The sequence below is a fragment of the Coffea eugenioides genome, chromosome 1 (assembly GCF_003713205.1).
Source record: "Coffea eugenioides isolate CCC68of chromosome 1, Ceug_1.0, whole genome shotgun sequence".
Lineage (NCBI taxonomy): Eukaryota > Viridiplantae > Streptophyta > Magnoliopsida > Gentianales > Rubiaceae > Coffea > Coffea eugenioides.
In genome coordinates, this window is record NC_040035.1 from 38,388,027 (window position 1) to 38,414,860 (window position 26,834).

A 26,834-nucleotide genomic window follows, 5' to 3' on the forward strand; every position below is an offset into this window, starting at 1 on the left:
ATACCCAGCTTTCCCCGCATTCACGAATACCTTGTAGCCTTCTCATGCTCAAGACAAATTAATGCGAAGGAAAGATACAAACCCTTCCCCTTCTACAATTTCGTACTTGTTTCATGGAAAGACTACTCTTGCACCTCGACTCACCAAAACCTGCCTTATTTATTGCGTAACTGCAAACCGAAGCATCACAACAGTAGTGCCTCATCTTTCTCCTGGACTTCTTTGTTGGCCACCTGTGTCCCTTCCACCGCTACCGAATAGTTGTGGTACAAATGCTTGTCCTCTCCATTCGCCTGAGTCGCTGCAGCCCGTACCAATTTCAAATGATTTTTCCAGCGAGTCATCCAAACAGTTTTCCATATAATCATCATCAACTGCTGTGTTGTGCGAATTCTTTTTGTATGGGCATGTTCGTTGGTTGTGGCCTGCCTGCAATCTTCAACCCATATATCACATGTCAAATCATTTGTGACTGCAAGTAATCACGTTAACCGAGCACAGTGCTAACATTACACCACTTCAACTTTCTTGCATTGCCAATAACTTTGTATACTTTGTATGCACTTTTAATTATGTGTTTATTTACTACTGTTGTTAATAAGAACGAAAAATACCCACTTCTTCATTATTACCTTCGCTGTCCACTTCATGTATTTTATCAATTAACTACTGTATAACTACGTATGCAATTCCGATAGTACCTGCAATGACCACACTTTCTTTTCTTCTTTGCTTCTGCATGCTTGTGATCACCTTTACACCGGGACACCCTAGGATCTAACAGCCCGAATGTTCTTCTACTTCTATCGTTCCTCACTCTTGAATCCATTGCAAATCCATCTCCCCCATATCCCCTATCAATCCACTTCTCCTTTAGGTCCACAGAATGCTTGTCAAACATCTGTTGCAGGTCATTAAACGCATCATCCATGTAGGAGGCATAGTAACACATAGTATTACAGCTGGACTTTAAAGTGCCATATCTGGCCATTTGTGTCAGCTGTTCGTCTGCAACAAATTCTTTCATTCCATTATTACTACAGTGAACTCCCTTTGTCCACCGCTTCGAAATGCATGCTTCTGGGATCCTGTTCATTCCTTCTACCACCATCACGCGAAACATGTGAGCACAAGGAATCCCCTTTGACTCGAATTTCATGCAAGAGCAGATTAGCTTCTCCATTGACCTATCATAATCCACCCTCCAACTTATTTCGTGTCCACCATATTTCGAGTAATAATATGTACGATTCCCTCCATCCTCGCTCCAGCCCTCAGAAATTAGAAGTCCTTGCCTGTTCAAATGCTTCCTCACCATGAAGAACACATTCCTTGTAAACACCTCCGCTGCGCTCCCCTCTAATTCGGGCAGGATTGTGGTTAAGACTGGTTTTGTGTTTTCGCTTGTGTGAACTGCTTTGCTCTCGGTATGTCGAAGCCATGCTATTGCCAAATCAAAACTTCTAACGAATTCATATAGTCGCATTTTTTCATTCAAGTACTCGTTCAAAAAAGCATTCATTTTCTCACACCTTTGAGTACTTCTCATACCTGCAAAAAAATGACCGCGTAAATAGGCCTCTGCCCATAACCTTCTCCTACGGTACAATTTCTTCACCCACTCATTCTCTACCACCCCACATTCATTAACCAACCTAGCCCACCGATCCTCAAACTCAAGAGTGCTACACTTTCTCGCCATCAGGTTATAGAACCTGTTATTAAACTCCTCGCAGCGAATATTACTCCGTGCATTTCTATGCAAGTGCCACGAACATAGCCTATGACAAGCATCCGGGAGAAGATTCTTTATAGCTCTTCTCATTGCACTGTCCCCATCTGTCATCACTGCTACTGGCTTTCTACCTTTCATAGCCTCTACAAATGTACTTAGCACCCATTCATATGTTTCAATCCTCTCATCTGATAGCAGTGCACAGCCAAAAACAGTACTGTTCAAATGGTTGTTTACCCCTGCAAGTACAACTAGTGGCTTGCGGTATTTATTTGTTTTGTATGTTGTATCAAACACCAATACATCTCCAAATACACTGAAGTCCGCACGAGATTTAGAATCTGCCCAAAACAACATTGCCAATCTTCCTTCGTTATCTACATGATATTTATAAAAGAACATGTCATCGGCATCCTTCTTCGCTGCCAAGAACCCAAGTGCCCCTTCTGCATCGCCATTAAAAATATCTTTTCTACGTTCCTCGTCCATTCGGTTATACAAATCCTTAATGCAAAATCCCACGTTACTATACCCTCCGGCTTTGATAACAAAATGTTTCATTATCTGGCATATTCTGGCCCCAACCAACTTTAGACTTTTTGCCTGCGCATATTCTGCATCGCTCACTTTTCTATGCGACCTAATGTGTTGCACACTTGCCTCTGATGCCAGCGGGTGATTGTGCTCCATAATGAAACGTGTCACCACATACTTTACCGATTCTATGTCATATTTCACGCGAAAGCAAGCCCCACACCCGGTTCTTGTGATTGGTTTTGCTTCTCTTTTCCGGTCTTCATAATTATACCACTTTTCATTCCTGTAACCTTCACAGCAACATACCCATTTTCTAAATCTTGAAATGCCATCTGCATCTCGTTTGGCATTACTTTTACGAATCCCAAATCCGCTTAGTTTCGCATACAAATTATAGAATTCCCCAGCTTCTTCTTCCGTGTCAAATGTTAATTTCATTACGTCATCCACGCCTATTGCGCCCACCAATTCATCTGCCTCCTCATCTTCGTGTCCTCCTATTGAACCACCGCTTTCTTCAATGAATGTGTCTCGGTCACACTCAGGTTCTTGGTTAAGGTCAAATGACCTTAACCTGCCGCAAACATCCAACGCCATTTGATTAATTCTCTGTTTCCTGCACCATGTCATGAGTTGAGTTTTAAGCGCCCCATCCTGCCCCATAGTTACAACCCCTGTGTGGTTGTTCAATGTTTTTTCTAACCATGGTCGCTTAACATTTTCTTTTCAGCCTCCCCATATGCTTTCGTTTGTAACATAAATACTGCTCGTCTACTAATGGAACAAAACATATATACACGATCATTTCAGTTAACAAACCATACTTTACCTCACAACTTTCACAAAATGCACCCGATAAACATTACTCTCACATTCATATACACAGTTTTTATAAGTGTGGCTGATGCAATTATATCAACCTTTAGCATAAAATACCACTATCGACATGCATTTTCATTAACACCCACAAACTCAACCTCTACTGTGTGTTTCTTTAATTCTTTTCACATAAGCATTCGCAATGCAGTATGGGGGCCATTATCCATGTCCACACGGCCATCCAAATCACTCTGTTTTAAGACTTTAGTCCTGTTACAACGTCTTCTTCACGTCTTCACTCATTTCTGCTTAATTTCCTTTACACAATTTAATACAAATTAGAGGACCAACATTTCTTACGTACGTACACAAAGCTCGGTGCACAAACAAACTACGATAATATCCCGGTTTCGTTTCATCTTTGTTCGAAGACGCAGGGTCTTACACCCCGTATTTCGTATTCCTTATTCCTCTATCATTTCCTCTTACAACAACTGTAGAAATCACCCTACTAGACGTACTTTACTCGTTATTCTAATCCATTTTTCAAAGTTGTGGACAAAAGTACTCACCTTTGATTTCTCTGCTTCTGTTCCACGCCGCTGCAGTCTGTCACCACAGCTTCGGAAGGGCCTTCCTCAGATGTATCTACCGTCACCGCCTGCGCCTGAATTTACGCCAGTAGACACCACCTCTTTACCAAATTTTTGCCTACCATTCCGACCTCGCCACCTGTCTTCAAACACACGCATCACCGCGGGCCCCAACATGGCTCTGTGTTTAGTACCTAATACGCTTCCTCTTCGGTGGCCCCACCATGGCTTTGTTTAGTACCGCTTACGCTTCGTCTTCGGTGTTTCATACAACAGAACCGACACCGCAATTTTTATGCTTTCCGATAAATTATTTTTTTTTCAAGGAAATTGGGTTCTCCTAACTGTGTGATGGACGAAAGCCGTAAAGAGCTGGTCGTTTATAAGACAACCGTTTTAACTACATTTTATCCCATAACCCAACATTTGTATTTAAGGCACGTTGGGTACTCTGTCATTGTAATGGTTGAAAGGCACAAAGAGCTGGTCTTTTACTCACCAACGGGTTTAATTGCATTTCATCCGATAAATCAGTCTGTCTTTATGGCACCTTGGGTATTATGTTGTTGTAATGGAAAAAAGCCAAGGGGAGATGAAACTTTTGAACTGAGACACACGTTTGAATATAATAATGGTCCTCAAAATGGATTTAATCTTTAGTTGTAGTCCAGGAAAGCCGTAAAGAGTTGGCTGTTTATTCAAAAATGCATTTAAATATGATATTCCGTTGTTAAAATGCATTTAAAATGCAATCGCTAACATTTGTATTCAACGAAAATGGGTTATTCCGTTGTTATTATGGACGAAAGAGTTGAAAATTGGGGTTGTTTTAATAAAGTTACGGGTTTATTTTTACTCCTTAGCCCATTATATTTATGTTAATTCCGTTTCACCCCAATGCATTTCCAGCTTGTGCAGTACGCTACATTTCCAATGTCCAAACCGCGGTTATAGGTCATCACTTCCTTTTCTGGAATTATTCCCTTTCGGGTCCGTACTTGTCAGCCTGCAACGTGGAGGCTTCTTTGCCATATTATCTGCTTTCCACACGTATCTTCTCCCTTTGTGAATGCACTACAGAAATTACCTTAAAATGCAATCGCTAACATTTGTATTCAACGAAAATGGGTTATTCCGTTGTTATTATGGACGAAAGAGTTGAAAATTGGGGTTGTTTTAATAAAGTTACGGGTTTATTTTTACTCCTTAGCCCATTATATTTATGTTAATTCCGTTTCACCCCAATGCATTTCCAGCTTGTGCAGTACGCTACATTTCCAATGTCCAAACCGCGGTTATAGGTCATCACTTCCTTTTCTGGAATTATTCCCTTTCGGGTCCGTACTTGTCAGCCTGCAACGTGGAGGCTTCTTTGCCATATTATCTGCTTTCCACACGTATCTTCTCCCTTTGTGAATGCACTACAGAAATTACCCCAAAGAATGTATACATTTGTAAATTTTTAAGGAGGTTTTAATGTTCACATCATTATATAGTGTAAAATCGTACTTTTCCATGCATATCTGTCTTGTTGAGTCTACGTAATACAGAATTTTTATCATATGCTAAGTTTTTTTTTTTTTTTTTTTGGGTTGGCTTAGAAAGAAGGAAGGATGAGTTGCAATGTATTTCTAAACACTAAATTGCAAGATAAACGCAATTATCTTCATAGATTAGGCATGTATTTGGGTATAGGGTTAGGGGAAAGAAACAAGCGGGTTCGGGTCGAAAAAAGTGAGTGGACATATTCACTCATAAATTTTGACATGTGAATTGTGCATATTCGATTTACGTTGCAGATTAAGAACAAAATCTGACAAAACATTACGGGAAAATGTTTTAAATTGCAAGCTATTTTAAATTTTAGGATACAAAAATGTTTATTTTCTATTCAAAAATATTATTTGGGTAGTTTTATTGCACTCAATCATTCTGTGAAGGAAGCATTTTTTTTTCACAATTTTTGTTGTTGTGAAGGGAGAATCTCATTTCCATTTGTAACCTTTTTCATATTTCCTATGAAACCAAAGATTGATCCAAACCAGACTAATCGCATATATCTGCGTTATACCTTTTGAACTAAAAATAATTTCGACCTTGAAATTAAAATGGGTACCACAACCCTTATTCAAATTTGCAAGTGTAAAGTATGGTTCTTGGCCTCATATGCTGCTACTTTTCAAGCTGAAGTATGCATAATTCCTTGAAGAAGTGGAAAACTATAGAAAGGCTAAAAATAACGGGAGAAAAAATGGCAATTTCAAACACAAATGAGAGGAAATACAAAAATTAAAAAAAAATAAAAGGTTTGGACTAGATTTTTTTTTTTTTTTTTATAGAAAGAGAGGCAATTTTATTAATGGGGCATACTAAATCTACACCAAGAGCAGAAATAACAAAGCAAGATGGAGAGTTATTCTGCACATAAGAATCTGAAGTTGATAATGCATATTTAGTTAAAAGGTGAGCAGCCATATCGTTATTGCAAGATGATAATCCAAATTCATTTCTTTGTTGGAAGTTTTAACCAAAATATTTTGTAAACACGATAAAATTATACACCCGATTGAACACCTCGTAATACTTTTGATCACTTTCATTTAAAATGAGGCGTAAGAGTTATCTTTTCGAAAATTTTTAATAAACAAGCCGGATTTATGGTCAAACCCCCCTCATAACTGGGTCTGGGTGATTTTAATTCTGAAATATAAAAGCCCCAAATTCGTGTTGGGTTTGTCTAGAACAATTATATATATAGTTGGACTTGGACAATTGACAAGGCCAAACTAATAAAATTGAAAAGGGTAAAATTGTAAATTTATGTCTACTGAATTTAAAAAAAAAAAAAAAAAAAAACCACATCCATTACAAATGATGATGTAACTGCAACAGCAAAACAGCGAAAGGGATGCACCAAAATGCTTCGCTTGATGTGGGGCCCACATTCGATCCCCATTCCACAGAACCTTGATAAACGGTACACGTCGCGAGTGGGGTTAGTTCTCACCCAATATGCACCGTGCGATCATAATCCAACGGCTCAGAATTCCCGTTCGTTTTAGGTCTTGGGGAATCCATGCGACACCCACTCACTCTCTCCTTCTCTTCAGTCTTCCTCTCCTTTTACCTCTGTTACGTCGCCGATTATGTTTCTCCCCATTCAAACGTCGTCGTTTGCTCGTGAAATAAACCCTAATTAACAAAATTTTCGCAATTCTCACCCCCTTTGTTTCCCTAAAATTCCAATTTCCTGCCCTCAAAGGATCCATTTTCCCTCCTCATCTGGAATCATTGCAGGTTTCCTTCTGTTATTGATTAAATTTTGGTTAAATTGTAACATTCTCATTCATCTGTGGATGTAAAAGTTTCAGCTTCGTTAATTCTTGTTAAGCGTGTTTGCTTGTATGCTTGGTTCCTTAGTTTTTGGCTTGAATAATTGGACTTATGGTGGTTATAATTTAGGAAATGCTATGATTAATGATTATCTAGTGAATAAGTGGAAATGATGTTGTCATTAATATCAGTTACTAATTGCACGTTTCATTCAGTATTTTTGTGTAATTTTACAAAATATAGTGTTGTGGGTGCTTTTGATTAGTGGGATCAATTTTAGGAGAAAGATAGATGTAATCAAGATTGTTTCTATTGCTATGAGTACTGTTTAAGTGAGGAAAATGTTGTGCAGATTCGAGATGATGTTAATGATTCTTTGCTTGTTGTTATGGTGGTAGAGATGGATGTAGCATAAGTTTGTTGAAGTGGCTTTAGTATGGATATTGAAGTTATTGATGCAGAAGATGCGATTGTAGGGCAGCACGATAGTGTTACAGATGATGGAGATGATGATCCCCATGAAAGTGCAGAGTTGAATGAGGATGGGGATGTGGAGCCGTATGTGGGTCTGGAATTTGATTCAGAGGAGGCTGCTAGGGCATTCTATGATGCCTATGCTAGGCGGGTGGGTTTTAGTATGCGCGTTAACCAGTATGGTCGCCCAAGGTCTGATGGGATTGTTGCCCGGGAGTATCTTTGTGCTAAAGATGGGTTAAAAAGAAGAGGTGGTGATAGCTGTGAAGCAATGCTTAGGGTAGAAGTAAAGGGTCATGGCAAATGGGTAGTGACCAAATTTGTGAAGGAGCATAATCACTCGAACACAAGTTCCGGCAAGATGCATTACATTAGGCCTCGCAGGTATTTTGCAGGTGCTCTGAAGCATAATGTTGAAACTTACCCTGGACTTGTAAGTGTTCCTAGAGGTGTCATGTATGTATCAGTCGACGCAAACCGTATTCCTGCTGAAGTTAACCATGGAAAATATGCTCCTCTGGAACTAAATCAGTCAATTAAGAATACAGGACCTTTGATTTCTACCTCTAGATATCCTAATCAGAAAAGGACACTGGGAAGGGATGCTCAAAATCTGCTTGATTATTTTAAGAAAATGCAAGCTGAGAATCCTGGATTCTATTATGCAATACAACTCGATGAGGATAATCGCATGGCCAATGTATTCTGGGCAGATGCAAGGTCAAGAACAGCATATAGTCATTTTGGCGATGCTGTCAGACTGGACACAACTTACAGAGTGAACCAATGTAAAGTACCATTTGCTCCATTTACAGGAGTGAACCATCATGGTCAGACAATTCTATTTGCTTGTGCGCTGCTTCTAGATGAATCCGAGGCTACATTTCTTTGGCTGTTTAAGACCTTTCTTGCTGCCATGAATGACCGTGCCCCTGCTTCTCTAGTTACTGATCAGGATAAAGCTATGAAGGCAGCAGTGGCTCATGTCTTTCCAGAATCCCGACATTGTATTAATAAATGGGATGTTTTAAGAGAAGGCCAAGAAAAGATGGCTCCTGTATGTCATATGCATCCCAACTTTCAGATGGAACTGTATAATTGCATTAATTTGACACAGACAATTGAGGAATTTGAATCAGCTTGGGATTCTATCCTTGATAAATATGACCTAAAAGGAAATGATTGGCTTCAATTGTTGTATAACATCCGCAGACACTGGGTGCCAGTTTACTTTCGAGATTCTTTTTTTGCAGTCATATCTCCCAATCAGGGATTTGAGAGTTCATTTTTTGATGGTTATGTTAACCAGCAGACCACCTTACCTATGTTCTTTAGGCAATATGAAAGAGCTTTAGAAAGTTCATTTGAAAAGGAAGTAGAAGCTGATTTCAATACAATATGCACCTCTCCAGTTCTGAGGACACCATCACCCATGGAGAAACAAGCAGCAAATCTTTATACCAGGAGAATTTTCACAAAATTTCAAGAAGAATTAGTTGAGACATTTGTCTACACTGCAAATAGGATTGACGGTGATGGGGCTATTAGCACATACAGAGTTGCAAAATTTGAGGATGACCATAAAGCCTATATTGTCTCATTAAATGTTCCAGAAATGAAAGCAAATTGCAGTTGCCAGATGTTCGAGTACTGTGGTATTCTTTGTAGACATGTTTTGACTGTTTTTACAGTGACAAATGTACTTACGTTGCCATCCCATTATATCTTGAAGCGTTGGACTAGAAATGCAAAAATTGGAAGTGGATCTGATGATCGTGGGGAGTTAAATGGCCATGAGTCACTGACATCCCGTTACAACAATCTGTGTAAAGAAGCAATCAGATACGCAGAGGATGGGGCTATAGTTCCAGAGACATATAACTTTGTGCTTAGTGCTCTTAAAGAAGTAGGGAAGAAAGTTGGTGTTCTGAAGAAAAATGTGGCCAAGGTTGCACCTCCCAGCTCACAGGTAACTGGAGTGGGTTATGATGATCATGGAACATCTACATCAGCATCAGATACCCCTTTGCTGTGGCCAAGACAAGATGAAATGATACAACGTTTTAACCTTAATGATGCTAGCACCCAATCTGCTGAGGTGAATCTTCCTCGTATAGCACCTGTTTCTCTTCATCGTGCGGACAATCCTGCTGAAAATACGGTACTTCAGCTCTTTCCATCAAACTTCTATTGTACAAAGACATTGGTTTTGTGAAGTTCAAGAAGCATAACATATTAACATTTTGTGTTATACTTAGATGGTTCTTCCCTGTCTTAAGTCGATGACTTGGGTGATGGAGAATAAAAATTCAATACCTGCAAATAGAGTTGCTGTAATAAACTTGAAGGTATTTTTTTTTAGATCTTTCTGTATAGTTTCACATTTGATAAACTGTTTTTTGCTATTAAAGTTTTTGCTGGTGACTTTATTTACTGAATCAGTCTAAAGGCTCTCAATGGTAATTGAACTTTGTTCGCCAGTTACAAGATTATAGCAGGAGTCCATCCGGAGAATCAGAGGTAAAGTTTCACCTCTCACGGATCACTCTAGAGCCGATGTTGAGGTCTATGGCCTACATCAGTGAGCAACTTAATACCCCTGCTAATAAGGTTGCTGTTATCAACCTAAAGGTGTGTTTCAGTTTATCCTTCCACCCGATTTTGAATGTGGTCTAGTATATTCTTTTTCAATAAGAGAGTTCACTTTATTATTTCGTTATGATGCTATTTGCATTAATTCATTACAGTTTTTTCTCCCTTTCCGTCTTTATTCCCTACTCATCCTTTCTTCTGAAGAATTAAAACTGCATCATGTGGAAATAGAGTTGAGACCGTGATTAGGAGAAAATAGAGGAAAATAAATTGTGCTTAATTCATGTTAAGCACCTTATTCACCATGGTTACATACATAGACCCAGTATAGATGCTATTCCTGTTTATTTTATGGAATTGAACCCATATTTGACATGTGCAATTTGGCAATGAGCAGATCGTCCTGGATGTGGACAGGTAAAGTTTGGGCTTTTTAACTACTGGACCAAATTTGCCGTGTGAGCAGGCCGAGTATGGGTTTGTTAGGATTAAAAATCTGAATTTAACTTTTTTCTCTTGCACACCCTGCCCACCCCCCGGAGGACAAGACTGTTGGATGGTTGGTCTATAATCAGCATATTTGATAGGCCTCAAATTGCTGACAATTGGCTTGTGCGTGGGAGAATGGAGTAAAAAATTCCTCCTTAATCTATCTTTGTCTAACAAGAAGAATGCATTGTTTGTTTTCTTCCTTTGAACTCTCGTCATTTCAGTTATTTCCAAAAGAAGATAGCCAACTTTTTAGCATATACCAATTTGATCACGGTACATCTAGAAGCTCTGCATTCTTGGGAGCCATTGAAGTCCTTTTCCCCACTTAATTCATCCAAAGTTAGATGTTACCTTTACTTTTCCATGAGTATGTCCTTTTGTATGGCCCTGCATCAAGTTGATTGTTCTCGTTTGTTGGACATTTTTTCCTTTGGTGTGATGTATGTTGCACTTATTTTCATTTGTCTGCTGGCACATAAATCTTGTTAAACATTTCATTTATTTTTCTCCCATGACTTGGATGGAAGAATTCCACAGGAAAAGATGCAGTATAATGCAGGAATAAGCCGGCTAGTTCTTGTATTAAGTTAAACTTAGATTGCAAAGAGATTCTGTTTGGATTTTATTTTCTAAGAGTTCTAAATTTCACTGATTGAAAACGGTAATTGCACATGAGGTATATCAAGAGCAAACTGAGATTTTGAATGAACAATAAGGTTTGAGGCGAAAGAATATATTGTTTAAGGTTGAATTTATTTGAGAGTGTGAGTATAGGACACATGCATATAAAAATAAGACAAGGTTTGGAGGCCAAAATTAGTTCAAGCTAACCTGAAGTTAAAACTGGATAATATTTCAAATTGTTATTGGACTATGTTCTTGGGTCATAAATATGGTTCGCCGTCTCGGCCAAGTCCGCAATGACTCAGCCAAGACATAACCAGGACAGTGGGGATCGATATGATACCGATCCCTGATTTGCAGATTTATCTATATCCGAGGCGACTCACGATGACTCAGCTATATAGGACAAGTTGTAGTGGTTGCAGTGCTTATTATTGAGAAATCGGCGAGTTGGACTGAGTTGCATCGAAAATGGAGAAAAAAAATTTATGGCTGTAGAGGGGCAAAAGCTGCAGCTAACATGGGACCAGATTGGGAGCTGCCTACCATTAACTGCATAAAAATCAAAATCGGGGTCTCTTTCAGCAACAAATCAAATAAAGCACAGTAATGATTCCCTAATTTGTGGTAGAGTTTGAAGTATGAACATAGGAAAATGAGAAGGAAAAAATCATATGTATATAAGAGAGAAACAAGGAGATGAAGAAAGGAGAGAAGATTAGTTCTAGTGTAAGAGTTAATGTGGGTGTATGTGTGTGTGTGAGAGAGAGAGAGAGAGAGTAAAACTGGCCTTTGTAGTGGTTGGCGGTGGTTATGGAGAAAACAAATAGAAGAAGCAATAGTAATAGCATGAGAAGTGACGTTGAGGAAGAAGAAAAGAAAAGAAAGTTATAAGTTTCCCCTCAATTTTTTTGAAATTATGAACCTGCCCCAGAAGTTCCTTAAACTATAGTGTAAAGTAGGTATTTTTTCATAATCACTTTTCCCTAGTTTCTATTTTATCCTTACTGACTAGATTCATCTTAACCTCTAAATTTTATCACTTTTCCCTACTTTCAATTTTATCCTTACTGACTAGATTCATCTTAACCTCTAAATTTCGTGTTTTATTTAATGCTACTTTGTTAATGACAATAGGAATACAAGGTGCTCTTGCTACTACAATTACTTACTTTTAATACTATAGGTCCATGGTTACACCAGGGTCACTTTATTTCTATATTAGTGAGTATATATATATATATATATATATATATGATAATGTAGATATTCACCAAATCTAATTTGATAATTGTGCTTGTTATGGTATTTTCTATTTTTAGTAATTTTTTCACAAATTTTGGATACTCTTATGTGCTATACTTTGCATATCACCCACAATGGTGAATCATGGTCATAAATGTTATAATTGACTTGACTTAGATGTAGATAAATTTTACTCTGAGCTTGAAATTCTAAATCACTGAAATTCCTGAAGTTAATAAAGCTTGACCATATTTGAGAACTTGGCCTTTAGCTTGAATAGTAAATTTAGAAAGACTGAATTCTAAGGAAATTTCTTCCTAGAAAAAAGGTTCTTCTGAAAGGTCATCCACAAATGAAGTGATCTTAGTCTTTAGCCTTGAATTGGTGGCAGCTTCTATACTCTCTGTTTCTTTCTGATTATTCTGTTGCTGAAGACATCTTTCTCACATTTTTGTTCCAGCTTCAAGACACCGAAACAACTTCAGGAGAGTCAGAGGTGAAATTCCAAGTGTCGAGGGATACTTTAGGTGCTATGTTGAGATCAATGGCCTATATCCGTGAGCAGCTTTCGAGTGCGGTAAGCTTTTTTGACCTGTTTGAATGAAAGCTCATCTCTTTTATTTATTTACCTTTTGGAATGCTGTTTTGCTTTGAAGTTATCTAGTAATTTTTTTCCCCCATGGTACATAAATGCATACTTACATGTATACACACATACAAACATATATATGATGTATACTTGAAGCATGGATGAGATGGAGAAACAGATGGTGATTGTCCCAGTATCTTTTCGGGTCTTATCAGTAGGATTTGTTAAGTGAATCTTTAGGCCCAATATTAACCGTCTATTTTAGTCCAAATTGCTGTGAGATGTTTGTGAAGTTGAAATGAAATGTTAATCATTTGAAGTGAAATCTAACTAACCGGAATCTCAGATTGCTAATATTTTGGTTTTATGTGTTGAAGTTAGACACCAAAGAATCAAACTGAGAAAACTATAATCCTTTGTGACCATATCTGTAATTCCCTCTAAGTTATGTTGGTAGGCTTTAAGAACGACTATAACTTTGCACTTTATTGTACTTTGCCGAATGAACAAGGAAACTTTGATTCTGATCACAAATAATTTGGTTGCAACAGGTGGAGCCACAACAGCAAATTCCATCAAAAAAGCAGCGGAGATAAATTTTCCATGTTCCACCCAGCTTTGTGATTATATCACCTTTGTAGATTAGAAGTGTTGACTAAATGTTAACCCCCAATTGAGTCTGTTTCACTAGATGAAGTAAGTTCGCCTTTCGTGCCTTTCCCTAGAAGAATTTTCTTCTATACATTTGTACAGCAAGGTTCAAGGACTGAATTCTTTTCTCAGGCATTACATGGCGTAAATTCAACGATGGTACAGATGAGAATAGTGTGTATGCTGCTAGATATTTTTATAGGAAAATGAGTGGGCTGTGGCCTGTTTTCTTGCACATAATCAAATAGCTAGCGCTTTGCATTTAGGTTTGACATGCTTCTACTCTTTTTATCTGAGTCATAATGTCGACAGAATAATGGCTCACAAAGGCATAAACATATGTAAGATTGTTCTGTTGCCGTGATGTTATGTCCATGTTGGCTGTTTAGTTAGACTATTCTGTAGCCTGCTCTCTCTGACCCTTTTTATTCTTATGGTCAAATTTAATTGCGGGTTACATTAGATGGTCAAAATCTATGAACAATAGAAGCCAAAAATTTATGAAATGATACTGTTACTGAATTACTGCCATTTAGGTCTAGGAATAGCTTTAGGGCTCCTCTAGTTGTTTAGGAATCAAGTAATGTTGGGATATTCTTCCTGATTTGGTCATAAGAGGTGAATTGTCGATGTGATACAGCCACTTGTGATGACCTTAAATGTGGAAATGCATCGATCTTAATTAATATTAAACTCATGTGCATTTGCTCATGAGCAAGATGGATGTCTAGATTCTCTACACTCCAAAGTTCAAAAAAGCTAGGAGGTTGTAAATAAAGATAGTTTAATCTTGTAATGCATTTGTTTTGTCAATTATTATACTACTTTACCACACCAGGTATATATTTTGGTCTTTTGGATTGCACCATCTCGCAAATTTAGGATGTCTATTCATTAAGCCCCAATTATTTGGGATTTTACTTGCAACCTCCAAGAATTGTTGGTACAGAACTAAACAGCAGACTAACAGCAAAGGCATAAACTGAAAAGGAACAAGAAATGTAGCACAAAACTGAAAGAGCAAGGAAGCGCAAACCACCAGCCTGAGGGCACAATTCTTCAACAAGTAAAATTGGATGTTTATTGCAGAAGTAATAAAAATCATGAATTGTATTGTATGATTGTATGACATCATAATTGAAGTTTTCAGTAAACATAGAACTTTTCCAACTCTACAAGGAATCTAGAGGAAGATAAAAACGGTACACAAACGCAGCGTCCCAAAAATTATACAGCCCTAAGATTTGCCAACTAGACTACTTTAGTACTAAAACTGTATTCGTACAAAGCAATTCGGCTTAAATTTCCACGCAATTAGCTGAAAAAAATTCTACACTATGACAAACTTCATGGACCCTGAAAACTGAGAAACGACACAATTATAAGCTGAACCAAAGTGAACTCTGAGCAGCACCAGAGCTGGTGGAACCTTCCTTCAGTTTAAACAAGCAAATACATTCCCAGCTTCTGATAGTTTGAGTTTAACAGTAAAATGCCACGTTAAATAGCTGCGATAACGATGTGTCTTTATGCCATCTGGTTTAGGCCAAACTCCGGTAATCGATCACAGTCACTTCATCTTCAGGTGCATCAAGGTCTTGGTAGCTGCACAAATGTATAAGTTTGGTCAGTACAGCCATGGCACTTCAGCAGGTAGAGAATATATAAAATGCTAGTTTGGTGAAAATTCCTATTGTTTTGCAACTGGCAAAACTTGCGCATAAAGATGTATGTCAACAACATTTTATGGGTAAAAGAAATCTTTGACAGAAATTGAGATGGTAGGAAAATTCCAGAGCTTCAATGTCTCTCGTCACAAAATCAAAGAGATAAGACAACCAATACAGGTTTTATATGAGCTCATACTAGTCACAGATAAAAATCCCCCAAAATAACTTTACTGTATTGTGAACATAAAGTTACGGTCACCATCCAACATCATCAGCAAGATGTAAGTATAATAATAGAGAAGAGAGCAGTATAGTACTACACTAGAACATTTATGGACGCTTGGTAAAAAGGAATCCCTTAATACAGAATGTGATGTTTCCAGAGTCGCACATAGCAGACCAAATATAGCCCCTTTCAGAATTACATACTGGGACCAGCCAGTCATGGATTAAGCAAAGTCTCCACAATTATAAGTTCCCACCTAATAGTGTTCTATAACATTGAAAGTTTTGGAGAGATTTTTTGTAATGCACATTAGATTTTCTGGAACCTCTGATTGTACTTTTTCCAGTAAGCCCAGCACACCTATACTTTGGTCCTACTCTTTTTCTTCCCAAATTCAATGTCCTTTTTTGCTATATTCAACCAAGCTATTACTTTCTTATGCTGTGTTAATATTGTTATTTTTAGCATTTCAAAAATTGAGACATACAAAAATTTCCGTAAAGAGTCCTAGGAAGGCCAACTAAAGACAAAAATGTACCGGACAAACTTGGGTTTGCAGAAATGGAAAAGGTCATCTTATTGTGCTGTAAATTCAGATAAAATGATGGCAAGCTTGGGCATGTTCTTTATAGTCAAGCTTCAATAAATTCTCCAGTACTCTGAAATGTTATTTAAAGTCAAGCTTCAATAACTTCTCCAGTACTCTGAAATGTACTACTAGACTGTCCAATAGTTTTCCAATTACCGTAGCAACATTTCCTAGTTTAGATTTAAAAGACTTGTACAGCATTTAATAGTATGTGTTAGAGTTTGAACCATTTCAACATCATGAAGATCACCTATATCATAAGCATATTCTTTCCTTTTTCTTAAGCCACCAATTTTAAAGTCCATCAGGGAAATAGGAAGTTTTGTTAAGCCTAGTTCCAAACCTAAAGTTTTCCACTTTGAGAAAGCATATGTTAGTGTGTTTGTGTTCTGGTGTACAAGTGTCTCCCTGTTTCTTAAAAGGTACAAGATCCACATATTCGACAATGAACTATGAACATCCTCTTAGCTGACAAAGTAAAAAGCCTTTCAATGCAATATCAGCATTCAAAGAAAAAAAAATTCAAAGAAATCAAGCATATGCCAGGACATATAAGAATAACGAATTTGACAAAGATCCCATTTCAAATGCATACTCTACGGAACATACTGGATAAAATGAGCAATATATATGTCTCTTATTCTTATATCAACTCACCTAACTCATTCATGAGTAGAAAACTGAATGCAGCTTACAGCTTTAGCAACCATGCAACAGTAATTATCAGTGGAATTGCATAAGAAAACTTGCCTTCGTAGACGTCTAGGATCCTGTCTAAAAGCTGGAGGCATAGCAATTATCGGGGCTGGCCCACCTAACTGGGGCCCCGACCTCCCACTTCTACCACCTTCAAAAGGGGAAGGACCTCCTTGCTCTCGCAACATCCGCATTGCAACTTCAGGAGGAGCAGGAACAAAAGGTCCTAAAGGACTGCAAACACACAAGCATACATGTTAAAAGAGAACAAAAGGTATCATAACCACAACCACTATCATCTCAGTTTCTAATCAAACCAAAATCCACAAGCAGCTCAATTACCCAGCACCAGGGACAGGCATCAGGACAGGGGGCGGTGGTATATCTGAAGGAAAAGGTGCAACAGGTATCCCTTGACCACCAAAAGTATCAAACATTGGTTCATCAGGATTCCCACCAGCTGCACCATCATTATTAGACTGGAAATCCACTTGCTGAGGGTTCTCAGATCTGTCAAATCGCTCACCATTAGCTCGATTTTCACGCTCTCTACGGCCACCTCTTTCATCTTTTAGTCGATTATCCAGTCCAGGCCTACGCCGTAGAGGCTTCTCCTTCTGCAAAAGAAAGATTTAAAGATTGAATATAAAGAACCATGTATTTATCACCCAATGAACATAAATGTGGATGTACCAAATTAACCGATTTATTTGGGTAAATGAAAGGAAATGACAGAGTTCAACAGTCAAATGATAGCAGCAATAAGATACGAGGTATGAAGAATGCTAAATCATGGGACAAGATAAGTTACAAAACCAAGTCTCATATAGTTGTAAGGTAAACTCTACTATTATTGTTAAACTTGGGGAGAGCCAGAGCAATGACAGGATCCCAGTAAACCCTACGGAAAGAAACCTATGACACTCGTGTTTCACCTAGCACAACATATCACAACCAAATACAAATTCCCAAGTCAAGATGAAAATGCAAAGGATACTAAATATGCAACCAAAATTTAATTTAGATTATAGAAGTTTTCATATTCTAATTGTCAGTGCCAAAACCAAACACATAGATATCCAATCCCTTTACAAACTATTTTCTAGCCAATCCAATAATTCTTCTCCAATGTGGACAAAACCAAGCTCTTTTCATACTTTGGGGAGAGTAGGATACGTGCTGAAAGTTTGCTGGCTCCCATTAATTTTAACAAGAACTGAAGTGATAACCACTGGTGATAGCCATCAGTCCTGCTAAACTAAGTCCAGCAATCCTAAAATCTTGGTGAAGAGGACAAGCATAGACTAACCATTCCAAGATTTTCCCTATTTATCCTCTTATCATCAAGATGCTTGGCAACTCACATTTCTTACAAGTACCAGAGATAATTCAATTCAACACTTCGTCAGAAAGGAAGCTTATGTTTACACCTTTCATTTTGGTTTGGGGTTCGAAGAATGGACTAAATCCAACAAATGGCTTTATGTAGTAAATCTAACAATTAGATTAACTACTTAGGATCATCAGAGTGATCAAACAAAAACAATTTTCCCTGAATGGTTTAAACACACAGAAAGAAAGAAACTACACCCACCAAAAAAAAAAAAACTAAACTCAACTGAAAATAATGTTTGATGGTAAAAACTAATGCTTATATACCCTCAAGGATACATGCCTACTTATATACACGTGCCTGCATAACAGAAAAACTGTCAGGCTAAGAATTTATGTTAATTATTCTACATAACATACCTGCATAGATGGCTGCATGATTGGCATTCCGCCTGGAGCATTTTCATCACTGCAATGCATGGAAGTCCATATCAGAAGAAAAAAGCACAAAAGCAACTGATATTAGTCAAGAAAAATAAAATGAGACAAAAAAACATAAAGTTATTTACTTCATGTAATTCTGGAAGTATAGATCTTCACGGACTTTAGAAGTCAGCTCCATCACAAGTTCAGGATGTTTCAATTTCAAATGTTTATGGACAAATTCAGCAGCATGGAAGAGCTTCGTACAACCCTTGGCTCCACAGCCATACTTCCACCCATACTTCTCATCCCTAATTTTGCGGACATACGGGTCTAGGGCTTCGACAGCAGCTGCATCAATCTTCTCCTTTGCTGTCATCACTTCAAGTGGATCCTGTCCCTTCAGCCTCTCCTGCCAACGCAAGTCCAATTTCTTTTCCCATTCAGCCCCATTGCTAGTTACATCAGGATTTTTTCCATCCACTCTTACATGTCGTAGACCCTTAGCCTCATTGGTTTCCGACATTCCATAGTAATCCACCCCATGAATGCGCCATAGATAAGTAAGAAGTGTATCTAGCAACTCAATTCCCTCCAAGCCCTTGACTGAAGTTAAACCCCGTATGATAATGACAGGTCCAGTCGAACCACCATGAGACTTGTCTCTGTTCATCCTCTCATTATCAGCTCGACATAATAAATTGTCTTCAATACCTTTTTCTGAATCAAGTTTCCGTACAAGTGCCTGTGCTTGTTCAATGTCAATCTGCATCCTCCTGGGCTCAGAACTAACAGGGTGAGCCTTCGGAGCAGCTGAAAGAAGATCAGTCTCTTTAGCTGGCCCCCTTCCAGGCCGTCTTCTTTTCCCGCCAGCATCTGTTTCATCCTCAGAATTAGGGTCACTAGACTGTTTGCTGGATGAAGCATTAACTGCAGGACCTCTGATTCATGCACAGAAAAAATAAGTCCATATGTTCTATAATTAACAAAAACCAAAAAGCATAATCTGAAATTACATAGGCCATATAATGAATTGAAAATCTTACAAATCCACTGTCCCACTCTGCAAATCAAGCAAAAAGTCTTTTGCCAGCTTTCGAACAGCCTCATTCCTCCTAAAATAATACAACAAAGAACATAGTAAATATTTTCCATAGAGGCAAAAAGGTTGAAATATTTTCAAATTTGAAAGCCTTATGAGCAATGCCCAAACAATAAAAGAAGAACACACCTTTCAATAACAGAAAGCAAATTTGTCGGATGATACTTGTCTTTTAACCTACAGTGGAAAATGGCTCATCAGAAACAAGAGGTGGCAGAGCACAAACAGCAAAAAACAAGCAAAAAGCCTGGATGTACCATTCCTCATCTTTATGTGCATCAAAGTAAGTTCTCTTCTGGGTCGATATATATTCTGACTTGTATTCTTGATACCTACATGAAGAAATCATGCCATCCATTGACTTTTAAATGCACAAATGAGAAATAGGTAGGCTAGGTGCGAAGCACAGATGAGAAAAGAAAAACATTTATCTAACAAAGGTCCAACTGAATTGAAACATCTCTAACCTGCGCTCAGCTTCAGACGGTAAGATATCATCTTCCAGCTCCTGAATGAACTGCTTATAAGACATCAATCCTTCCCTGCAATAAAAAATTTTTTGTGACAATCTATTTGAACCAACTTTTCATTAAATGATAACTAGCACTACAACAAAGAATTCAATTCTTTTTCTCACATAAATAACACCATGACACATTTTGAACTGAGTTTAGACATTATAGACACCAAAATTTGTTCAAAATAGTAGAAGCATATTATACTGGATGTTCAACAACCAAATCTTGTTCTTCTAACACTACAGACAAAGACAAGGAATCGGTGTCTCTTATAAATTATAAAACAAATTGTAGCATTGGATCTCTTTCAAACCATATTTTAACATCTATATGAAGTATGACTCAATGAGTACCTCTGATTGCTCCCTGCACCAAAACCATCGACTAAACCACTGTGGCCAGAATCCCAATCTGCAGACATAGACAGACAAATATTAAACCATTTACATGCTAGATCAAAGGTGCAAAATCAAGAAAATCTCAATTCCTAATTTACTCTGCACTCCCACGACTCAAAAGACCAATTTCCCACCGTGTAAGATAGACAAATCCTGAATAAAAGATGATGAAAGGCAAAATAATCACCAAATATACAAACAGAGAAATGCATACAGCACAAGTAACAAAATGTTCCCCACCAGATTTTAACTTCTGTTTATCCGAAGACTAGAGTTTGAGATAGGAATTGCACATTTTACCTAATCCGTACAGCAGCAATGTATTGAACAACATAAATCCTCAAGTTATTTCTTAAAAAAGATATCCAATTTTGAAATAGCAATAGACTAGACAGAATTCCTAATTCCCAAAAATAGATATTTCAACACTTTAATCGAACCTAAGCAAGTTTGGGAGGGTATTATCAGATTGTACTTGAAGTAAAACATTTTCAATCAAACCAGTAAAGAAAATTTGTCTAAATTTCAACAGTGTGTATCACTAAAAGCAGAACATGGCCAGTATCATAATTTAACACAGATTTGGTTGGAGGGTTTTGGGGGTAGGCAATGGTTATCACCATTAAATGATGGTCATTGATAGTGCTTGGTAGTCTACCATGAAAATAAATCTATGATAATGGAAGACCCACAATCCTTCAATCATCATTCCTGAGTAATTTGGGCACTTTTGCCTCTTATTAACTGTAAGACCAAAAAAATAGGAAAAGATATTCTCCAATTTTGTCTCCATTCTCTCATTCTCTCTCTCTCTCTCTCTCAGACTTCGTCATCACCACCAGGCACCAACTACCCCACTTATTTCTACCACTTGGCTTGCCCCTCCTCTATTCATTGGTTCTCCCTCCAAAATGGATCAGCCACAGGCAAGCTAGAGAGACAGTTGAGGTTTCTTCTTCTTCTTCTTCTTTCCTTGTTCAGTTGGGTTATTGTTAACAGAATTCATATAGGGTTTTAGAAACTTGAATTAAAAGTGAATAAGTGTTGGTGGGATGTTGTGTAATCATTGTGGACTGATTTCTGTGAGTAGGAGTCGGTGCTAATGGTGCTGAGTTTTCATACTTGCACAAATTTGAAACAAATAATTTGTTCAATTTCAATTGATATTTTTGTTTTCCCAAAACTGATGGAGAAAATTTCAAGAACTTGAGAATAATCTTTGAAGTTAGGGATGTATGGGTTCATGATGTTATAAGGCAGCTACAGACTCGTGGTGATGGTGAGTTTGCGTTGCAAGACGTATCCAAGCCCGTTAGGAAGCAAGAAAGAACAATTGAGGAAGAAAGAAGGAAAATAATAGTAGACATTAAAAAAAAATAAAAATATTCAGTAGATACCCATTGCAGTACATTTACCAAACCAATGAAAAAGAAATGCTAAAACCTATTACCATTGAGGACCTTTTCATACTCATTGCCCATGTCATTCCAGAGTGCACACCAAACAGGTGGTTAATTGTCATAATACATGTTCAATTACCATATATGAATATTAGCAACATTTCAAAATTTAACACAAAAGGAACTTACTAGAAGAGATCTTGTTCAGGGTTCTTTCCCTCTTATGAGAATCCTGGACCCAAGAGTTAGAGAGTATCCAATCGTCCATTTTGTGATTTACTTACCAGCAAACTGATCTAGTTCAGACTTACAAGACTCTTAGAGGTCACTATGCTAATCTAGTGATACATGTTTTAATGCAGTACAAATCATGCGAGCTGTGATAATGAATCACCAAGTCAGCTTTCTAAATTGTTGCAACCTCTTTTGAGAGATGTCCACCCCATATTCTTCTAACTTCTCAGGGAAATGGCCCTTAATGTCTCTGCTATTCTACTATGTAGAATGATATAACTTAGCAAGTGATATCACATCCATGGCATAATTCAGGCTCTAAACCAGCACATGGAAAATGTAGAAATGAAGCAGGTAAAATGGTTGTTATACCAAAAAAAGAACAATTAATTTCAGATGTCTACTGTCCATCAAACAGCTTCAAAACTCTCCATAAGAAAGGAAATTCGTACAATTCTGTATCTCGACATATGAGTTTTCTCATCAACATCACAACTAAAAGCAACATCACAAATAAAAGAGAATGGCAATCCACCCATGTTCTTGCCTAATTCACTCAATTCTGAGCTTTTTGAACATGAAATGATTAAAGAGCCCAAAAGTAGTATTCCAAAATTTGAATCCCAATAAAGGACAATGACAAAGGAGAACGATAATCCATCCCTGGTATCGCCCATTCACTAAATTTTCAACTTTTGAACATGAAATGCCTAAAAAGCCCAACAGGAGTGTTTCAAAATGTTAATCCAAATTGCCCTTCCATAGAACCGAAAGCTCAAGACATAACTTAGACAAGATCTTAGTAGACGAAAGAGTAACAAAGTCTAAGGTTGCAAGAAAAAAATGCCATACTGGAAAGATGCCCTTCTGAAAATAAAAATCAGTGTTTCAGATGGACCACCTTGGTTGCCACCAGCTGAGCGGCCAAAGAATCGACCATGAGGCCTTTCATCAGGATAGTTAGGCCTGCCCCCCATTTCACGGTTGTATCCACCTTGGTAATCATAAAACCTGAATCAACAGAAGCAACATAAGTACAACACCACATAATATAAAGACCACAACTAAACTAACACAAAAAATTGAGTTCCCTTAAGGCAAAAAAGAAGTAAAACATAAATTAATTCTTTCAAACAGAATATACAAAAAACAACTTGCCCCAGATGTCCTAAAAAAGTAACAGAATGCAAACAAGAATGCTAATTACAAGAACTAAACAAATATTGTCCATATCCTGAAGAATGGCACCACACAGAAAATTGTAATTCTAAAACTGTGAAACCAACTGCTTTCCCAGGACAACAAGATTTGTAGCAAGGAAGACACACATCAGTAAATGCTCAGATGAAGCTATCTAAAAAGTTTCAATAAGTCAGGGATGCCAATCGTTTTTAGGAGGTGTAATATAAAGGAAGAACACCAAAACAAAGTAAAGGTAGTTTAATAGAATATAGAATATCAGTTAAGATTAATAAAAAATTCTTGTGAATAACTTAATATAGCTTAGAAGAGGAACGTGCACACTTCAACAAATGGAGGGAGCTTACAACTAACAAAACTAAAAGAAGTATGCTGAAAACATAGAACAAAGCATTAAGAAGGGTAATGGGATGTAATAAACAGTACGGAAGAGCCTTTAAGAGCATTTGAAACAGACAACACACAAACCATCCATCAGTACAGCAGTGATTACCAGTTCTAAAACATTTGAATCTCAAAAAGATACTGTTGAGCAAAACCCCAAATTCAGTTCGTTGAACCTCATCACTCCATCTCTAAGCAATAGCTGTTGCTCCAACTGATGCTGTTTACACAGTATCATTCAATTACCCCTTTAATATCATTTCATTTACTCAAAACCATAAAGGACCTATCTTAGTTCTCCAGCATTAAAATTTTCATTTTTCTTTATCTATACAAACACTAAACCAAAGAGAACATTCAGAAATCGAGTAGATATTTAGCACTACAGGTAAATAAATAATGGTCTTTTTTCAATCAGTCTAACTGAAGAAGTGGAGCACGCAGGTCCTGATTTTAGGATTTAAAAAATTTATTCATGTTTTAGCTATTTTACATTTACAAAGATCCTGATCAGCAAATTATACGTTTCAAACCAGATTTAGTACCAATATGGTACAAATTGGAAAAACCTAGCCTACAGATGAGACTGCTGTCCCGCGCAACTATTATACAACTCAAGTAGTTAAACATCCTTAGAACCATATCCCTTTAATATGTTCAGATAATTCTTGTTCTCAGCCTTTATCTCAGATAAAGTAACGGTCTCTCCAGCTATCACATATTCTAAAACACATGGAGGAACTGAAGATGAAGACTGGACTCTCACATAGCACCACATGCATATTCATCACCTATCATCTTGCTAGTTCCTCCAAACTAATCAAACTCAGATTTTCTTCTACTTCTCAGAGCAGGATATTGAGAGCTCAAAGGCAAAACAATGTGGAAAAACATTATCAGTACAGAAGACCTATGTTACATGGACTCGGGTGCGGGGGCCGGATATTGGTGCATGTCTAAGTGTTAGATTCGCATATTTGAAAATTGTAGGATCCGGAGATATGTGTCCAATTTCGGGTACGAGTGCAGTGGTGCACTCCTTAAACTCATAGATGGATAAGATTTTTAGAAATAAATTATTCTAAAATTTATGCACAATGATGTATAAAGTGTATTTTAATAGAAAATTTCAATTAAATGTGCAATTAGGTTGAAAAGAAGCATAACCTTGGTTGGAAAGGTAAATTTTTCAAGTATGAGGGGCTGAAATTATATTAAAAAGTGCAAAATTGTAAAGAGATTAAGTTACTTGTTGAAAATGATAACTAAAGTCAAAATACAGGGATTTAGTTGCAAAATAAATATCATTGTCAAACCCTATATTCCTCATCCCTCATGCAGCAGTGCCCTCACCTCATTTATAGAGCATTTAAAACGAATCAAAACAGAGCACCTCTTCTCCAAAAACAAAGCCACTCTTACTCTTAGATGCCATCGTGGCTACAATCCCATATCCGCCAATGAAAGAGAATTAACAGCCCGTAGAGCCACCCTTCTTCCTCTTCCACTCTCTTACCATCAATGAAAATACAGCAGGTGTCGTGAGTATGTTTTATTCAAATCTCTAGCAGCTTTCTCCTTCTTTCTTTCTCCCCCGCAGAGCCACCCTTCTTCCTCTTCCACTCTTCCCATCTCATGTGACTTCTTGTCCATCTCTCCTCCTCCGCCATCAACATCACATCTTGCACATCTCACAACATCTCACAATAGTCAACGCATCCAAAAGTTTTTTACCATATCAGTACAGATTCCGTACCTGTACCCGTACCCGTACCCATGTCGTAGTGCATCTGGGGTGAACAGCGAGTCCGTGTAACATAGCAGGAGACCCATTAACTATAGGCAATATCATACTATGCTCTCAGCCCTTGGCATTAATTATTGAATCCTGTATCACTACTTACTAGTTCAAAACCTCATTGTCTATCAAACTACTGAACCAAGGGCGGAAACTTGCAGTTGCAAATTCAAATAAAATGTAAGGAACAAATATATATCAACTCGCAATATGATAGATAAACTAAAAGGGAGCCTTTTAATCCATGATGAAATAATAATCTCAATTATAAGCCCTTGCAGCAAAAACGCCCCTAGTTTTTGCAGAAATTTACCCAAAACAGCCTAGACACTTCACCCAAATACATGCAGGGAGAGACACAGCCACCAACACTCCACTCCGAATCATCATCAACCAAACCCAAACAGCTAACCATTACTACTACACAGTTATTAAAGCATTTTTAATGCAATTTTTGGAGAAGGAGAAACTGCAGCACTGACCTTCGATCCCCAGGTCCAAAACCACCTCTGGGGCTACCACGTCTGCCATCATAATCATCTCTCCTGGACCTCTTATACGGTGGAAATGGAGGAGACCTTCGAGGAGGCGGCGAATGACCCCCTCCTCCTCGCCGGTCACGATACGGCGGAGGAGGAGGACTAGGGCTAGGTCGACCTCGCTTGTTGTAATCCCTCTCTCTAGGTGGAGGAGGAGGAGGAGAAGAACGGTTCCGATCATAATAATCCCTACCACGACGATCAAATTCCCGGTCATCTCGCCGCTCTCTCGAGTCTCTCTCCCTATCTCTCCCCCTCCTCGCCTGCGGCGGCGGAGGAGGAGGAGGCGGAGGCGGCGAAGAGCCACCCTCTTCGGGGGATTTGCTCGTGTTTGCTGCTTCTTTGTTGTTATTGCGGTCACGACGGCGGTCGAGGTTGTCGACGGGAGCATTCATTACTTCCGCCATGGGAAGTGGCGGTGGAATGGATTGCCGCGGCGGTGGTGGTGGTGGAGATTGGAAACCCTAAGTTAGGTGTGTGAGTGTGTGAGAGAGAAAGAGAGAGAGCGAGGGACGAGGTGTGAAGGTGAAGGGGATATTGGGTATCAGGGCCAGTGAGTCAATCGAGATTTTGGGGTTTTCCCGTTTCTCTTCTTCTTTTTTTTAATTTTTTTTGGTCTTTTTAGCCTTCCGCGCGGGGGA

General features: G+C 38.1%; 3 protein-coding genes across 5 annotated transcripts; 1 reads left to right on the forward strand and 2 right to left on the reverse strand.

Moving 5' to 3' along the window:
• Window positions 1-201: 201 nt before the first annotated feature.
• LOC113771987 (protein FAR1-RELATED SEQUENCE 5-like) lies at window positions 202-2,935 on the reverse strand. Its single transcript, XM_027316532.1, has 2 exons — window positions 702-2,935; window positions 202-436 (listed from the first exon to the last, which is right to left on the reverse strand). The coding sequence occupies exons 1-2, from the start codon at window positions 2,933-2,935 to the stop codon at window positions 202-204; spliced, it is 2,469 nt and encodes an 822-aa protein (XP_027172333.1).
• A 3,848-nt stretch (window positions 2,936-6,783) lies between these two features.
• On the forward strand, window positions 6,784-13,924 carry LOC113778607 (protein FAR1-RELATED SEQUENCE 3). Of its 3 annotated transcripts, none has more exons than XM_027324065.1 (6): window positions 6,784-6,981; window positions 7,370-9,652; window positions 9,750-9,839; window positions 9,973-10,122; window positions 12,905-13,021; window positions 13,585-13,924. In XM_027324065.1, the coding sequence occupies exons 2-6, from the start codon at window positions 7,454-7,456 to the stop codon at window positions 13,627-13,629; spliced, it is 2,601 nt and encodes an 866-aa protein (XP_027179866.1). In that variant the 5' UTR covers window positions 6,784-6,981; window positions 7,370-7,453; the 3' UTR covers window positions 13,630-13,924. The 3 variants fall into 3 exon arrangements, with proteins under 3 accessions (XP_027179866.1, XP_027179874.1, XP_027179883.1); XM_027324073.1 differs by having other exon boundaries at window positions 7,416-9,652; XM_027324082.1 differs by having other exon boundaries at window positions 6,885-6,981; window positions 7,494-9,652.
• Window positions 13,925-14,742: 818 nt separating this feature from the next.
• On the reverse strand, window positions 14,743-26,796 carry LOC113762750 (serrate RNA effector molecule). The gene is made up of 12 exons (XM_027306336.1): window positions 26,137-26,796; window positions 23,174-23,283; window positions 20,594-20,651; window positions 20,190-20,264; window positions 19,980-20,054; window positions 19,852-19,899; window positions 19,667-19,735; window positions 18,767-19,561; window positions 18,618-18,666; window positions 17,208-17,482; window positions 16,920-17,099; window positions 14,743-15,289 (listed from the first exon to the last, which is right to left on the reverse strand). The coding sequence occupies exons 1-12, from the start codon at window positions 26,598-26,600 to the stop codon at window positions 15,226-15,228; spliced, it is 2,262 nt and encodes a 753-aa protein (XP_027162137.1). The 5' UTR covers window positions 26,601-26,796; the 3' UTR covers window positions 14,743-15,225.
• Between the last annotated feature and the right edge of the window lie 38 nt (window positions 26,797-26,834).